The sequence below is a fragment of the Neofelis nebulosa genome, chromosome 7, assembly GCF_028018385.1.
Source record: "Neofelis nebulosa isolate mNeoNeb1 chromosome 7, mNeoNeb1.pri, whole genome shotgun sequence".
Classification (NCBI taxonomy): Eukaryota; Metazoa; Chordata; class Mammalia; order Carnivora; family Felidae; genus Neofelis; species Neofelis nebulosa.
The window spans coordinates 61485929-61502315 of NC_080788.1; the positions used below are offsets into that span (position 1 = coordinate 61485929).

A 16387-nucleotide genomic window follows, 5' to 3' on the forward strand; every position below is an offset into this window, starting at 1 on the left:
CTTTTCTCTCATGGGCTCTTTCCCCTTTATTCCTAGGATGCTGCAGGACACATTGAACGACATGCTGAGGATGACAGCAAAATTGATTCATGAAGCTTTTTGCCTCCCATGTTGGGAAGTTATTAATTGAACTAATTTCACATCGGCCCCTCACAGAGGCCACAATCTTCCCTTCCCCAGAGAAGCAGGGAAGGAGAAAGTTGTTACCAGCCAGGCTTACCACTAACATAAGTCTGGGCAGCTCTATGGGATGATAGTTACACTTTAAGTTCTTACTGGAGGTTTGTCCGATTTAAACAGATTTTAGGGAACCATACTTCTCTGAGACAGCATGGAATATAGTCATCTATGCTACTAGTATTCTCCAGATGTTTATTAAAAATACAGATCTTAATTGGCTACTCAGTTTGACCCATATGATTAATATGTAGTCGTTTCTTGATTTCAGTTTGCAAGTTTTAGTTTACGTTCTTATGATGGTTTAAACCCATAGTCTGGCTTTTTAAGTACAAGTTTGTTCAAATGCTAGATTTTTAGGATCAGTTTTAATTTTTTTAGTTCTAATAACTGGGTATTTAAATTAGAAGCAACTAGTTTCCTTTCTTAACGATTATGTGCAGTGTGTTTCAATATCCTCTTGCTTTGTAGATGGACAGAGCTAGCTTTAAATCTCAAAGGGACACACAGTAGATTATTAACGGCTAGAGCGACTGCTCTGCTGATATTTTAGGAACTCAGCAGATCACATAATGACAAGTCCTCACAGACAGCCCTTCCTTTCGAACCTCTGTTCAAGTTGTGATAAGAGTACTCAGTTCAAGATAGTGCACAGACCCAACGTCTACCTTGGAATTTTGCTGTTAGACCCAGGCACTCACTGCTGCGGGTATTGTCAGGCTGTTTGAACTGGAGGTGTAGATCTCCTTTTCCAGTTTTTGACTCGCCAGTCCTGCTGTGGGTTTGCAGCCTGTTAGTTTGCTCCATTACAAATCCCTTTCTCCTCCACTATCTAGCTGTGCCCAGACTGTTGGCAGCCATCAAATGCTTCCTCTGGGCCCCTGGGGTGCTTTCCACCCACCTGCAGCACTCAAGAAGGGGGAGTTAGGATAAAGCATCTGAATACAGTCTTGAGAGGCTCAAGCAGGCTTCTTAGAGACTTATTTCTGAACTGGTGTCTTGCCTTCACCTTCCCTGTAGCTGGCCAAGAAGAGTGGAGCATGGTGAGGGTGAAGACGCTACTTGTCCACTGAGAGCAGACAAATTAACAAAGCCTAGTGAGACTGCTTTGTTTCTGGATTTTCTCTGGACTCTTGAGAGAAGCTATAGCAGTGTTGCTTTCTAGCCTTTTGTTTCTGGATTCTCAGAACTCTGAAAGATTCTTCAGAGTGGTAGAAGGGAGAAGAGCTCAGTGCCACATACCAGGCTTCGGGATGTGACACCTGCTGTTTTTTGGATCGCGTAGCGTGCAGGTTTATCTCCACCCCTTTTAGCGCACACACACACCTACTCACATGTCTTCACTCAGGCTCTAGGGCTGGGGGACTTCATGAAGCATTCATGGAGAGGTTTCAAGAGGGTATGAAATTGTAGGCAAGTATGTGTTCTTTTTTTCCAGGAAGAGCTCCAGGGGTTCTTACTGGATCCAAAAAAAAAAAAAAAAAAAAAAAAAGCTAATCTAAGAGCTACTGCTAAATAACGAATGGCCCCAAAAGCTGTTTACTTCTATCCTTGTGAATAGGAAGACTTTTTGACCAGACTATTGATGTTTGCATGATACCTGAGAGAGAAAGGAGAAGATTCTCTTGCATAAAATGTATTTGTGCCGTTTCTGTATGCGATTAAGAAGCGTTCTCACCTCTCCTCCTCATTTCTTGTACGGATGAGCAGGGAAGCCAGGCTGTCATGTGGGTTTGGGAAGGGTGATTTCCCAGGAAAGCTGTCAGAAATTATTACTCCTCCTGGCATTTTATTCAGGGCTGTCGTGAAGCTGCATTTCTGTGTTGATTGGTCAGTGTGTTAAGACAGTCTTGCATACTCTGTTACACACAGGTGCTCTTCTGTCCTGCCTGAGGACATGTCTGAAAAGATGAGCGTGTGGTGGAGCCTTTGGACAGCAGGAAGGGGATATGTGAGGTGTTGGGCAATCGTGGGGAACCTTTGAAGGTAGGATAGAATCAGTAACAACTGATTTGGGTTTAATTTTGGTAGAATTGTGCAGAGTCTATCTGCCTTTGTGTGTGCAGGGTGAATGTTCCTTGGACGTGTGTATGCGCGTGGGCACCTATACCCGTAATGCTTTTCCTCATTTCACTCACACACACACACACACACACACACACACACACACACACACACACAATTTGAGGCCATGGTAATAATGTCTTTGTTTCAAGAATGTGTGAAATTCTTTTATTGCAGGTTAGTGTGTTATCCTAAGTGCACTATTTGAGCCCTCTGTTTAGAAATAAAGGCACCGTAAGCATCTTGGCTGCTTATGGTTGTGTTATTACTTTTAGGGGTCTTGAAAGTTATGCAGAACTTTGACTATTTTTTGTCTTTTACAGTGTCTTAACTGATGCTAGCCCTCTGTCTTCACTTAGAGAAGAGGGGTGGCTCAGGTTTTTGCCTTGACTTGGTGTTTAGTGCTTAATGAAGGAAGGTGTTAACATGACCTGACAAAACCCAACTCATTTCTTGTAAGGAGTTGGAGGCCATTTTTAGAATGTTATCTTTAATTGCCCGTGCCTACTTCTAACGGCTAGAAGCCAAGAAAACTGTGGTTATGAGTCCTTTTGTGTGCTTATGCTAGCGTTTTAATGGCAGTTTGTTATGACAAGCTATCAGTCACTTCAAGTTTTATCCCAGAGTTTTTAATCAGGTTCAAAACTTATTTTGGCGCTCCTCTACTCAGTTAGAAAGCAGTTAAGCACCTAAGAGCAAAGAATTATCTCCATCTGATGTTACTTGAAACTGAGGAAACGCCATTGCTACTACAGTCCTACTTTTGTGGGGAAAATATTTTTCTGCCTCAGAAGTGAGCAGTTGAGTGTTTAGCTCCTGACCTTCCTGTAATTTATAGGCAATATTATCGCTGTTCACGTGATTGTTTGTCTAACAGAGGGGGCTTTTTGTTTTTGTTTTGGGATGTTGTGTACAGTAGACAACTTTAGTGAGTAGGTATGTGGACAATGTGGTGGGAGTAGGTATACAACACTTAGTCGAATGGTACAGTATATTTTATGGAAAAGAATTCATCGGAGGGGAGATCAAAGTATCTTGTGAAGTGGGATTTAAACATCACATATCCTCTTGGTTTGCTCAAATCACTATGATTTGTATGCGCACACTTAAAAATTTTGTTTCTGCTACCAAAAGGAGACCTCCTAAAACTGTTATATACAAAGGCCATGCCTGCCACGTGGGTAAAATTGTGATTTCATCCCTGCCCCAAATGATCGCGATTTTCAGGATTTCAGAGAAGCCGTCTAATGGATATGATAGAAGCCATGATGGAGGTGGTTTGGGTTGTATGAGTTCCACATGCAAGTGGATGTGAAATCTTGGTGTAAACCAAACATAGTGCTTGCCAGACAATAACCTCTAACCTCACCTCCAGCCCCCAAGTCTGTGGCCCTGCTGGGTCACATGACAGCTGACTCCTAGATTTGCCCTAAATTCAAGGCCGTAGCCCAGTTGAATCAGTGGGGGAGGAAGTTAAGGAGGAAAGGCTGTTGAAGATCTTTCTCCTGCTTAAGAGAAATATATGCCCTAGAGCTGCTCCAGTACCCTTGGTCTCTGAATTTTTTTATATATTGAATATGGATTAGAAGAATGAAATCAGATGACATTTGACTGCAAAAATGTTTATAAGCAAATAGCTTAGCCTTCTTACATTTTGGTATAAAGCTGTGAACTTCATAACTTTGTAAAGCAAGATATAAAGCAAATACAAGAGGAAAATAAAGTACTTTTACTAATTGTTTACTTTTGCTACCTTATCTGGATATTAATAGACCACCCTTTCTTTTCCATGTTGGAATAGACAGTAAGAAGAAAACTGGGTGGGAAACACAAGATGGTTATAGATACGCCACAGACCACGATCCAGATAAGTTTGGCAAACAGCTACATTTATGGATTTGTCCAAGGTCGTAAAACAGGTTAGTTAATGGAAGAGCAAGATTAAAACTACATCTCTGGGGTTCGAGATGGCTGTGTAGAAGACCCTGAGTTCACCTCCTCCCAGGTATAACAATAAATTTACAGCTATAGAGGGAATAATCTCCCTCTGTAAAGGACCTGAGGACTAGATTAACAGCACCTTCAAAAGGAAAGATACAAGAGATACATTGAGACAGGTAGGAGAGGCAGAAACTCATTCACCCTCTGGATCCTACCTGAGGTACAGCCACCCACTATTTGGAAGGGATCCGAAAAATAGAGCTTTCCCTTGAGGAGTGAAGGGAGTATGCCCCACTTTAGGCACCCAGACCCTCGTGTCTGGCACCAGAAAGACAGACTCTCAAAACACCTGATGTTGAAAATCAACAGGGATTATGTCCAGGGAGACTATAGAACTGTAGGGAACAAAGAATCTACTGTTAAAGGGCTCACGTGCCCACCCACTCATCCTGAGATCCAGTGCAAAAATAATTTGAAAAGTGCCTACACTCTGACAGAGGGAGAGACCCACTTGCTAATCCTAAAGTGGCAAACAGGCAAGAACCTGCAGTGACTTTCTCTGGGGATGGAAGCACTGGCTGGTGCCAGTTTTGCAATCTTCTAACCAGCTGGTGACAGAGCTTGGTGGGCACCATTTTTGGTGCTCACCCTGTAGCCTCCTAGCACTGGTGAGCATACTCCGTGTCCCACTGAACCGATGCAAGCAGCCACACCACAAAGGGGCCAGGTGAGTACACTGCAACTGGGCTGGGCATGTTCCACCCTCCCTGTGCAGCAGCTGTGCCCCAACCAGATGGACTCAATAGATACATACAGAACATTCCATTCAAGCAGCAGAATACACATCCTTCTCAAGTGCACATGGAACAGTCTCCAAGATTGATCATTAGCTAGGCAACAAAACAAGTCTCAATGAATTCAGGATTGAAATCCTATCAGGCATCTTCTCCAACTACAATGGTATGCAACTAGAAATCAAATACAAGAAAACTGGAAAAACTAGAAAACTGGAAAAACACAAAAATAGGGACACTAAACAATATGCCGCTGAACAGTCAGTAGGTCATTGAAGAAATCAAAGATATAGAAGTAAGACCTACCAAATTCTGTGGGATGCATCACAGGCCTACCTCAAGAAAAATAAAAATCCCAATCTAATGTTCTAGTTAAAATAACATATAAAAAGAAAAAACAAAGCCCAAAGTAAGTAGGAGGGAGGAAACAAATATCAGAGTGGAAATAAATGAAATAGAGACTGCAAAGACAGTAGAAAGGTCAGTGACTAAGAGCTGCTGCATTGACAAGATAAAACTGACAAACCTTTAGCCACACTCACCAAGAAAAAAAGGACTCACAATTAGAAAGAAAGGGAGGAGACATTGCAACTGATACCACAGAAGTATAAATCTAAGAGACTATGAACACCAACAAATTTGACGACTTGGGAGAGATGGATCAATTCCTAGAAACATACCACCTACCGATGCTGAATCAAGAAGAGATAGAAAATCTGAACAGACTGGTTACTAGTAAGGAAACTAAATCAGTAATCAAAAACCTCCCAACAAACAAAAGTCCAGGACCAGATGGCTTCCGTGGTGAATTCTACCAAACATTCAAAGAAGAATTAATACCCATTCTTTAAGAAGAATGGGTAGTAATTCTCAGATTCTTCAAAACAAACAAAAAACAGGAGGAGGGAACACTCTCAAACTCATTTTACAAGGCCATTATTACCCTAATGCCCAAACTAGACAAGGATGCCACTAGAAAATTACAAGCCAATATTCCTGATGAATAGACATTCAAAAATCCTCAACAGAATACTAGCAAATCGAATTAATACATTAAAAGGATCATGTCTTAGGGTGCTTGGGAGGCTGAGTTGGTTAAGCGTCCAACTTCAGCTCAGGTCATGGTTTCACAGTTTGTGGGTTCGAGCCCCAGGTCGGGTTCTGTGCTGACAGCTCAGAGCCTGGAGCCTGCTTCGGATTCTGTGTCTCCTTCTCTCTCTACCCCTCCCCCACTCATGCTCATGCGCACGCACTTTCTCTCAAAAATAAACATTTTTAAAAAGGAATCATATCCCCCCCAAAGTAAAAGGATTGGGGCACCCAGGTGGCTCAGTCGGTTGAGCGTCCGACTTTGGCTCAGGTCATTATCTCAGTTCATGGGTTCAAGCCCTGCACCGGGCTCTGTGCTGACAGCTCGGAGCGTGGAACCTGCTTCAGATTCTGTGTGTCCCTCTCTCTCTGCCCCATCCCCACTCATCCTCTGTCTCTCTCTGTCTTAAAAATAAATAAAACACTAAAAAAATAAAAATAAAAGGAGGGGCGCCTGGGTGGCTCAGTCGGTTAAGTGTCCGACTTCAGCTCAGGTCACGATCTCGCGCTCCGTGAGTTTGAGCCCTGCGTCGTGCTCTGGGCTGATGGCTCAGAGCCTGGAGCCTGCTTCGGATTCTGTGTCTCCCTCTCTCTCTGCCCCTCCCCCATTCATGCTCTGTCTGTCTCTGTCTCAAAAATAAATAAACGTTAAAAAAAAAAAAGTTAAAAAAAATAAAAGGATCATACCCATGATCAAATGGGATCTATTCCAGTAATACAGGGTGGTTCAACATCTGTAAATCAGTGTCATTCGCCACATTAACAAAAAGAAGGATAAAAACCTGATCATCTCAATAAATGGAGAAAAAGCATTTGACAAAATTCAACATTTATGATAACATAACAATATAGTCAATGGGGAAAAGCTGCAAGCATTTTGTCTAAGATCAGGAACAGGACAAGGATGCTCACTTAACCACTTTTATTCAACATAGTATTAGAAGTCCTAGCCAGACAATTTGGTGAGAAAAAGATATGCATCCAGATCAGAAGAAGAAGTAAAACTGTCACTATTTACAGATGACATGATATTATATGTAGAAAGCCCTAAAGATCCTGTAAAAAACAAAACAAAACAAAACAAAACACAAAAAAACTTGGAATAAAAAATTCAGTACAGTTGCAGGATACAAAATCAATATACAAAAACATGTTGTATTGCTAAACAGTAATAATGAACTATCAAAAATCCAGAAAACAATCCTATTTACAGTTGCATCAAAAAGAATAAAATGCCTAGCAATAAATTGATCTAAGGAGGTAAACACTTACACATTGGTAACTACAAAACATTAATAAAAGAAACTGGGGACACAAATAGATACTCAATACTCTTGGATTGGAGGAATTAATATGGTTACAATGCCTATGTTACCCAAAGCAATCCATAGATTTTAATGAATCCCTATCAAAACACCAATGACATATTTCAGGGAATAGAACAATCTTAAAATTTGTATGAAACCACAAAAGAACCCCAAAATGCAAGGCAATCTTGACAAGACCCAAGCTGGAGGTATCATTGCTGCCTGGTTTCAAACCATTCTACAAAGCTATAGGAGTCATACAGTATGGTACCAGCACAAAAACAGATACACAGATCGATGCAGCAGAAATGAGAGCCCAGAAATAAACCCACACCTATATGGGCAATTAATTTCTGACGAAGTGGAAACATACAGTGAGAAAGGACAGTCTCTTCAATACATAGTGGTGGGAAAACTGATCAGCCACATGCAAAAGAATGAAACTAGACCATGGTCTTCTACCATACGCAAATATTAACTCAAAACGGATTAAAGGCTTGAATCTGAGACCTGAAACCATAAAATTCTTGGAAAAAAAACATAGGTGGTAAGCTCCATGACATCCTCTTAGTAATGTTTTTGTGGTCAGACTTGAAAGGCAACAGAAACAAAAGCAAAAATAAGTGCAACCATATCAAGTTAAAAAGGTTCTGCACAGTGAAGGAAACATCATCAAAACAAAAAAGCAACTTACTAAATGGGAGAACATAATTGGAAATTATACATCTGGTAAGGGGTTCAGATCTAAAATATGTAAAGAGCTCAGGTAACTCAACCACAACAAAAGACCCAATTAAAAAGTGGGGAGATGATCTGAGTAGACATTTCTCCAAAGAAGACATTCACATGGTCAACAGGCACATGAAAAGATACTCAACATCATTCACTATTAGGGAAATGTAAAAACCACCATGAGTTATCACCTCACATCTGTCAGCTCTGTGCTATTATCAAAAAGATAGTAAGTGTTGGTGAGAATGTAGAGGAAAGGGAACCCTCATACAGTCGGTGGGTTATAAGTTGTTGCAGCCACTATGGAAAAGATACATGCACCCCTATGTTCACTGCAGCATTTTTTACAATAGCCAAGATATGGAAACAACCTATATGTCCATCAGTGGATGCATGGATAAAGAAGATGTGGTGTGTATGTATGGAATACTACTGAGCTTTAAAAAAAAAAAAACAAAATGAAATCTTGCTCTTGGCAACAACATAGGTGGACCTTGAGAGTATTAAGCTAAGTGAAATAAATCAGAAGGAGAAAGACAAATACTGTATGATTTTGCTCATATGTGGAATCACAAAAACTCAGATACAGAAACAGACCTGTGGTTACCAGAGGGGAAGGGGTTTAGGGGGTGGGGCACTAGGGGATAGGTATGAAAGAGGGTTGCTTGTAGGGTAATGGATGGTAAGCAGATTTTGGGGTGATCACTTTGTAGTGTATACACATGTCGAGTTCTAGTGTCGTATGCCTGACACGCATAACTCCCCCAAAAAACTGCACCTACATCATGGTTTCGTTACACTCAGGTAACCAGCCCCTCCAGTTCTAAGGTGACCCATTTATTCTTGCTATTCTGTACACCAACAGCTGTTCCCCCTTCCTTTCCTCATCGATCTTGGAAAGTATCTGAGTGATTCCCATGTTCAAGAAATACCAATAGGCATGGTTAACACGGGGCCCAGGTTTTGTTTGTGTGTGTATGTGTCTTCCATCCTTGTATTCTGAAACAAGGGCTCTCTGCCTGATAGAGGGGTGTAAGATTTGAAGCTACTCAGCCCTGCTCTGGCTTATATCTAAATGTGAGAAAACAAAAACACAACCAAACCAGCCATACACATGCCTTTATTTAGATCAACTCTTTTCAGAATGCAGCCAAACTTATGAGTCATACAGCCCAAAGTATCCAGCCCTCTTCCACTGAGCTAGTTTATCCCGGAGCGGGCCCATCCTGAAACAATCAGAACCAAGTACTAGTTTGGTTACTGTCCCATGAGTGGGACAACATGAAGGTGATGGAGGACTCTAGCATGGCAAATGCTGAGTGCCATTGGCAAATGCTTCCGGGAACAGCCTAGGGCAAGCTAAGGAACTTCCTTCGGAAGTGAGGCCACTCAGATTCTGAGCAAGCCTCTCAGCTGGGCTACAACTACCTGAGGCAGACAGACACTTGCCTCCATTTGGCAAAGGGACAAAATTGTTCTCCCTCGTTCCTTAATTGATGGGTCAGTGTGGGCGTGACAGATGGACAGATGCCCTGAGGCTGAGTGGGGAGTGAAGTAGAGGAGGAAAGAGATCAAGGAGGCGCCTGGAGGCTTGCGGGGGGGGGGGGGGGGGGGGGGGAGGGGTAGGTGCAGCTACTGTGTCCTTTGAGGTAAGTGGCTGTAGCTATATTGGATGAAATGGAAATCCTGAGTGATCTGTATGGCCTTGGGTGAGGCCAGCTTGGTTCAGGCATACATGGTGAGCTGCAGCCACTGAAAGAGGAAGTCCCAGGATCAGAATGTGAACAAGAAAAGAGAGCCCAACCTTAAGGGTGTGATAGGGTAGGGGGAAAGGGACATCCCCAGCACGCCAGACACTGGGAAGATTTTTCTAAGAAGCAGTGGTTTATGGCATGCTTCTCCGATCTCTACTAGAAAGGTGTATTTTCCAGCCTAAAAGCTTTTAGGATCCAAGTCCCCATTGGAGCCTTCTCCCAGTACGCGTTTCCTACGAGCCACATTCCCTGCTGAGCTTCCCTTTCCATACCGTTCCCGTTCCATCCCTCCACCTTCATGGATTCCTCCACCCTGAATTTGAAGGCGTGTGGTGAGTGTACTGCTTCTATTAGGCTTTACCTCTAGCACGTTGAGTTTGATGATACCGTCTCCATCCTTGTCAAATGCATTGAAAGCTCCTGTGTGGAAGAATGCACAGGCCAGGGGCCAGTTAAAGGGTCCCTTCCCCTCCAGTATTGTAACTTTTCTTAAGAGGACTGTGTACTAAGTGTTGTCCTTCAGCACAAAAATCTGCTGGGCCGAGTATCAACCATCATCCTCCCTTTGCTAGCCCATTCTGAGCTTAAAGAGAGTCTGTGCTTTTGTTCAGACCCTGTTGGATGGAGTAGACTAGAAGATGATCAGGCTGAGATTCCTATTGCGGCTCCTGTCACTGTGGGAGGAGGGGCACAAGAGTGCAGAAAGGTAGCCCCCGCACTTACTGAACATGCCCTCCAGCCTGACGAAGCAGCAGATGAAGCTGTCAAAGTCGATGTTCATGTGCCTGTCTGCATACCGCATGGTGATGATGTCGTAGAGCTGGCTGTTGAGGTGGAATCCTGTAGGGGGCGGCACGGGAGAGGACGAAGGAGGCTGAGGATTAGCCTGGCGTTCTATTTTCCCTGCCTCTCAGCCACTCTGGCCTGGGGGATGAGAAGCACTTTCTCCTTCCTTTGGCTAGTAGGCCCCTAGCGGCCTTCTGCCCCCACCCTCCAGTTCCTGCTTCCACCAGCCCGAGTCCACATCCCCACCACCCACTTGCTTCCCCAGCACCTGCATCATTGACTGCATTTCGCATCTCATAGCTGTTGATGGTACCAGACTGGTCTGTATCATAGTGTTTGAAAATTTTCTGGCAATAGAAAATTTCAGGACAGAGGTCACATAGTAACCCCCTGAATTAACCCCCTCTTTCACTCCCTTGCTTCGTTCTCTTCTCACCTGCCAGGCTTTAATCTTCTTCCAAAGGTGATGGAACTCTTGCAAGTTCAGCCTCCCAGAGCCATCTGTCTGGAGGAAGGAGGTCAGGGCTACAGGGCACACATAGCGAAATCCCCCTGGGTTGGAAGGAAGGGGGGTCTAGGGGACTACAGGGAAGGTCGCCTCACAGGAAGGCTCTGCCCCAGATATCCTACCCACTGTCCTGTCCTGGGGTTTAACCCTCCCCTCCACACCTTCTCAGCCAAAGTTAGTGTCTGCTCTAAAACCCAAGGAGCCTATCTCCTCAGGACCATTTTTGCTCGGGCAGGGCCTTAGGCAGAATCCCAGGCCTAAAGTGAGGGCAGAGGTTAGGGGCTGGTTACAACCCAATGTCTTGCCCTGCTGTGCCTCCTCCAACGGCCCCTCTTTCTCACTGGGCACCCTCATTGTTGCTTTGGCCCCCAGGGGCTGCATGGGGCGGGGGAAGGGTGGCGGGAAGGATACATCCATGAGAGCAATCATGCTACGGCAGGACTCCAGCGTGAACCCTTGTGTCTTCAGGTCCTTATCTGGGAGGTATGGAGAAGAGTGAGGAGCTTCTTTCAGATAACCGGACACACACTCATTGCCTGCCCGTCCTCCACACACAGTCTGAGCCACTCACGTTTGTTCACAACCGTGTTAAGGATATTCTTGAGCTCATCTGCACAGACCTCCATATCCTGAGGAGGAAGGGAGTAGAGAATGACAGTCCAAGGGGACAGTAGCTAATGGAACAGAGGGTTTGCAAAACAAATCCCAGCTCTCCATGTTGGTAAAGTCCCTGTCAGTGCTATTCTGTCATGGGAGGCTGGGGTTTTTCCAAGGAAGACACAGCACCCTCAGTGTCCAGACCACAGTGGGCAGCTCGGAGCAAAAAGGCCTCCGAGGCACCCAAGTGGATGTTGGTCTAAACTCAAGGACCTGAGGATTTGTGTGTGGATTTCTGTGGCACACATGCATATCCCCCGTTTCCACCAAAAGCCAGAAGGACCCCTACTGAACAATAATGAAATAACTGGTCATCTGAGCAGCTAATCAAGGAGAGGAGCCTCTGTAGGAGTCCAGGTTGGCGGTACTCACCTCGCCTGCTATCTGCCTAAAAATGTTCCGGAACTGCTGCTGCTCCTCAGTCTCTTGGCCGGTGTTGCCAGGCCGTGGCTGTGGAAGCACAAAGGAAAAGTGGTTCACAGTGATCAGGGAGACAGACAGACCCACGAAGAAAGTTCCTTCGGGTTGAAGGAGCCAGAGTGCCTAAACCAGCCCTAGGTGGCAGCAGGAGCTGGGTACAGGACAAATGGCTTTTCTCAGTTGAACTTAGAGAGCGGGAGTGACAATCCTCTAGGCCCAGCGACCCTTCACTCCAGACATCCCAGCCAGAGGAGTTAGATAAGCCATGCCGACATGTAGACAGCCCCCTTGGTCTTCTCTCCCCACCCCCACCACTGTTTTGAGCTTGACCATCCGAACCAAATGAGCTCTAGAAGGACAAAGGGGACCAGACCATTTTGGTACTTCCTGCCACCTCTGTCATCGAGGCCAAATCCTCAGAGGATGCCCACACGCCACGATGGAGGAGGACATTCCACGATGGACATTCCACGATGGAGGAGGTGGCCCCGGATTGATCTGTGGACTTTGGTCCCTCAGCCTCATCTCCACTAAAGCTTTATATGACCTCGTCTCCCCACATCAATCTAATACCCTTCCCTGGGCTCCACAGGACTCCTGTGCGGATGTCCATCCCTTTTCTGCTACTATTCTTTATCCCCTCGTTGTCAAGAGCTCGAGGACACCAGGGCACAGGAGTTGTTCTGTCTTGGGCTCTCTCAAGCTGGCTGTGTCCCAGGCTCTGCCTTCCTTTTCTTTCGCTGTCCTGGCTGGGGGGCTCCAGTGGGCAGGCTTAGCCTGTCCTTCCCAGGCCTGGGACTGGCTTGGTGTGGCTGCCACCCCCTCAAGACATTCGCCCAAGCAGCATCCCAAATTTTAGGAGAACGTGATGAGAGAAAAGGTCACTGGGATAAATCCAAACCTGCAGACATTAAAGGGACACCCCACCATACAGCCCCTCCAATCCAGAGGCCCCCACTGTTTGCTAGCCACCGCATTCATGCCACATGCTCAAAAACCTGTGGGGATTTCTCTGGCTTATCAGGGCTTGCTTTGTCTCTGCCCTCCTCTGATTCCTGGTCCACACCCAGTTCCTTGTTGCTGTTTGCTCTGTCCGAAACGAAGATGATGGGCTGGAGAGAAGAGGGAAGTGGGGAAGGGGCAGGAAGGAAGCAAGGATTACAGGCTGAGCGGGCACATGGAGGCAGCCTCCCTCCTGGAGCGGCTTTGTCCAGTGAAGAGGAAAAGAGCAGAGCTGGGAGCTCTTGAACCTCAGTTCAAGCTCCATCCCTGCCACTAACAAGCTGTGTGACTTGGGGTAAGATGCTAAGTCTCTCTGGACCTCAGGTCCTTATCTCCTGATGGTAGAGCTGGGAGGGTTCGACAAGGTAGGTAGTACCTGTGAAAACGCTAAGAATGTTAAAAGTAGTGCGATCCACTACAATGATGTTCTATTATTTTTAGGCTTTTTTTTTTTTTCAAATGGAAACACTGTTCAAATGAAATTTCCCCAGGAGCTCAGCGTATCTCACGTCATTAAAAACAAGCCTCTCCGCTTGATGAAAAGGGCAGAGCTCTTTTCCCTCAGCACACGTGTATCAGCTGTGGCAGCTACGGAGGCACCTCCAAGGAACCTCTGCGACACCGCAGAGGACAGACTGAAGAAAGGACTCCGATTAATGGGTGAGAGGTCAGAACACAGGGCTAAAATTCCAGTCCTGTCCTCACAAACGAGCAATAACCTCTCTGGCCTCCCGTAACGCATCCATTAATGCGGATAACAGAACCTGCTCGGCCTTTCTCATGGGGCTCTGGTGGGGATCGCATGCGAGGCTGAATATAGAGCTACTGCAAAAACACTGAAGATGCCACCCAAATATAAGGGATGTTTTCAAGACATGCTCAAGCAAGTGAAGAGGACACAAAAAGAGCAGCGAGCGGCTGCCATGCTGTGCCACCCTTCGTTGGTGCCATCACCCCACAGGGAAAGCCAGAGGAAGGCAAGGTTATAGGGGCTCATGGCTGCAGTGCAGAGAGCAATGCGACAGTCAGAATCTCTCTAAGCAAAAAAGCAACGGGACCGGTTTCTGAATCCCCTTCTGCCTTGCCATGTGGTTCATCTAGAACTGCACAAATGGTCAGACCTACAGAAACAGCTCCTAGAACTTTGGCTCCCAGCAGGCCCCAACAGCCCTGGCTTGCTCTACCTTCCAAGCAAAGGGTCTTGTGCAAGCAAATGATGCCTGTGAGGATCCTAGAGCAACTGTGGGTCACAGTTGGAGGGTAAATGTGTGCCTATGGACATGGTTTGACCATGGTGTGGCCGTGAGTCACCCCTGCCAGACACACATCTCTGGGCCCAAGTGTGGGTCTGGAAAACACAGGTTTTGGAGTGTAAGGGGCCTGCACCAGATCAGTGAGGGCAAGAAACATGGGTTTGGGGGCAGATCAATGTGGCTTCCAGTTTCCCCATTCATTAGTTGTTTCTTTGGCAAGTCTCTTCACTTCTCTGAATACTTGTAAAGTATCTATAAAAGGGGAATAGTCATAGCGCCCACCTTGTAGATACTGTTATAACTGAAAACAATGTATGTTTTACCCCTATCACAGTGCCTTCTGCATGGTAGGTGCTTGATCAGTGTCAGCTCTGGTCTGCACCAGCATCAACACTTAGAGGACCTCTATGGTAGATCCTTCCAGGCACCACCATAAAACACTAATGCCAAACCTCACCCGAAGGCCTGTGGCTAAGTACCTCATGGGCCCGAGGATGCCCAAAGGTCAGTCATTTCTGTATGGCACTCTGAGCGGTCAAACCAAAATTCTGAAAGGGTTAGTCATCACTATAGGCCCTGGGGACAAGGGGAAGGTTATGGGGTACATGGAGCTAGGATATAGGAGGGGATTTGAGTTGCTAAACAACTGTACTTCTGAATTCCAAAACCACACAAAGGAAACAATGCCGCTGGTCCCAGATGAAAGCTTTGTTCTGAGGTCCCTGAGATGCTCTTACCACACATGGTCACCTTTAGCAATGGTGTCCTCATAGCAAAGTGGTTATAATCAGGACACCGAGGCCCTGGTGAATCAATGGATCATAGCAACCTCCCAAGACCCCAAGAGGGGAAGGTGTCCAAGTAGCTCTCATTCCCCATTAAACCAGTCAAGTTGATCAGCAACTCTGGGGCTATGAGGGTGAAGTTCTCTTTCCCTTTCTCCACTGCTACCTGGACATAGGTCTGTTGGGTTCCATGGCTTTGAGGAGCAGGCTTATGGAGAGGTTGCTTGCCTAGAAAGGGATGTGGAACAAGCTTCACCTGGAACAAGAGCCCTGGTCGAGACTTAGCCTCTCTGGGCATCCTCTGTCATCCCCTACAGAGCAGGCTAAGGAAACAGGAGGAGTGGGGAGGAGGCAGGGAACGGAAAGGAGGGAGAAGGAGCAGTCCTGCCTCCAGGGCAAGCACCTGGCATCTCAAGACTCTCTCCATGGAAACCCTCACACACCTGTTTCTCACTGTACCCTGGGAAACACAAACAGTTGCTGTTCCCCCCACCCCAAAGAATCAAGCCCTTCTTAGCACTTCTGAGAAAGAAGGGGTGCTCCTGGTTTTTTCAAGAGTCCCCATATCAGGCCCATTTTCACTGGTTGGCCATCCTCCTCCTCCCTCATATGAAAGGTGAGCATGGTGGTTCAGGGCAGACTCTGGAGCCAGACTGCCTGGACTCTTAGTGCTGCTTCTGCCACACTTGGACAATTTAGCGGATCCATCTGTACCTTTTCTTTCTCTGAAAGCGGGGAGGATAAAAGTACCAATGTCATGGGGTTGTTGTGAGGATTGAGCATATCCATGGAAAGCACCTGGAAGAGTGCCTGGCCCATAGCCTTCACCTGGCCAGTGTTAGCTAACATTGGTCCACACCCTTAGCTGTGACCTGGGCCCAGGAAGGCGAGGTGGGGGTCAGTGAGGGAAGAGGCAAGTCTGGAACATATGCTGTCACACACACACATGCACAAACACACTCTGCTGTCTACCCACTCACCCTGTTACACCCACCTTGGTTTTTTTCTTTTTCTGCATAAGGAAAGGAAACAACAAATGCAGAATAAGTGAAAATCAAGTTTCCAGAAAACCCAGTGGCTTTTGACTTTCCTGTGATTTGGGCCTCAGCTTGGAGTGA

General features: G+C 45.9%; 2 protein-coding genes across 9 annotated transcripts in view; one reads left to right on the forward strand and one right to left on the reverse strand.

Moving 5' to 3' along the window:
- Positions 1–3984, forward strand: part of ZNF106 (zinc finger protein 106) — a 65611-nt gene extending 61627 nt beyond the window's left edge. For all 6 annotated transcript variants that reach the window (XM_058738064.1, XM_058738067.1, XM_058738068.1 and 3 more), the window contains one exon: positions 37–3984. In XM_058738064.1, the coding sequence (XP_058594047.1) occupies positions 37–93 (57 nt within the window). In that variant the 3' untranslated portion in view covers positions 94–3984. The remainder of the gene's footprint in view (positions 1–36) is intronic.
- Positions 3985–9206: 5222 nt separating this feature from the next.
- The window catches only part of CAPN3 (calpain 3), a 50609-nt gene continuing 43428 nt past the window's right edge, over positions 9207–16387 (reverse strand). For 2 of the 3 annotated variants that reach the window (XM_058738073.1, XM_058738072.1), the window contains 8 exons: positions 12182–12259; positions 11724–11781; positions 11564–11628; positions 11081–11149; positions 10913–10991; positions 10582–10698; positions 10220–10278; positions 9207–9856 (listed from right to left, as the gene is read on the reverse strand). In XM_058738073.1, the coding sequence (XP_058594056.1) occupies positions 9830–9856; positions 10220–10278; positions 10582–10698; positions 10913–10991; positions 11081–11149; positions 11564–11628; positions 11724–11781; positions 12182–12259 (552 nt within the window). In that variant the 3' untranslated portion in view covers positions 9207–9829. Of the gene's footprint in view, positions 9857–10219; positions 10279–10581; positions 10699–10912; positions 10992–11080; positions 11150–11563; positions 11629–11723; positions 11782–12181; positions 12260–13227; positions 13342–16263; positions 16282–16387 lie in introns of all 3 variants that reach the window. The other variant, XM_058738071.1, reaches the window with a different exon arrangement.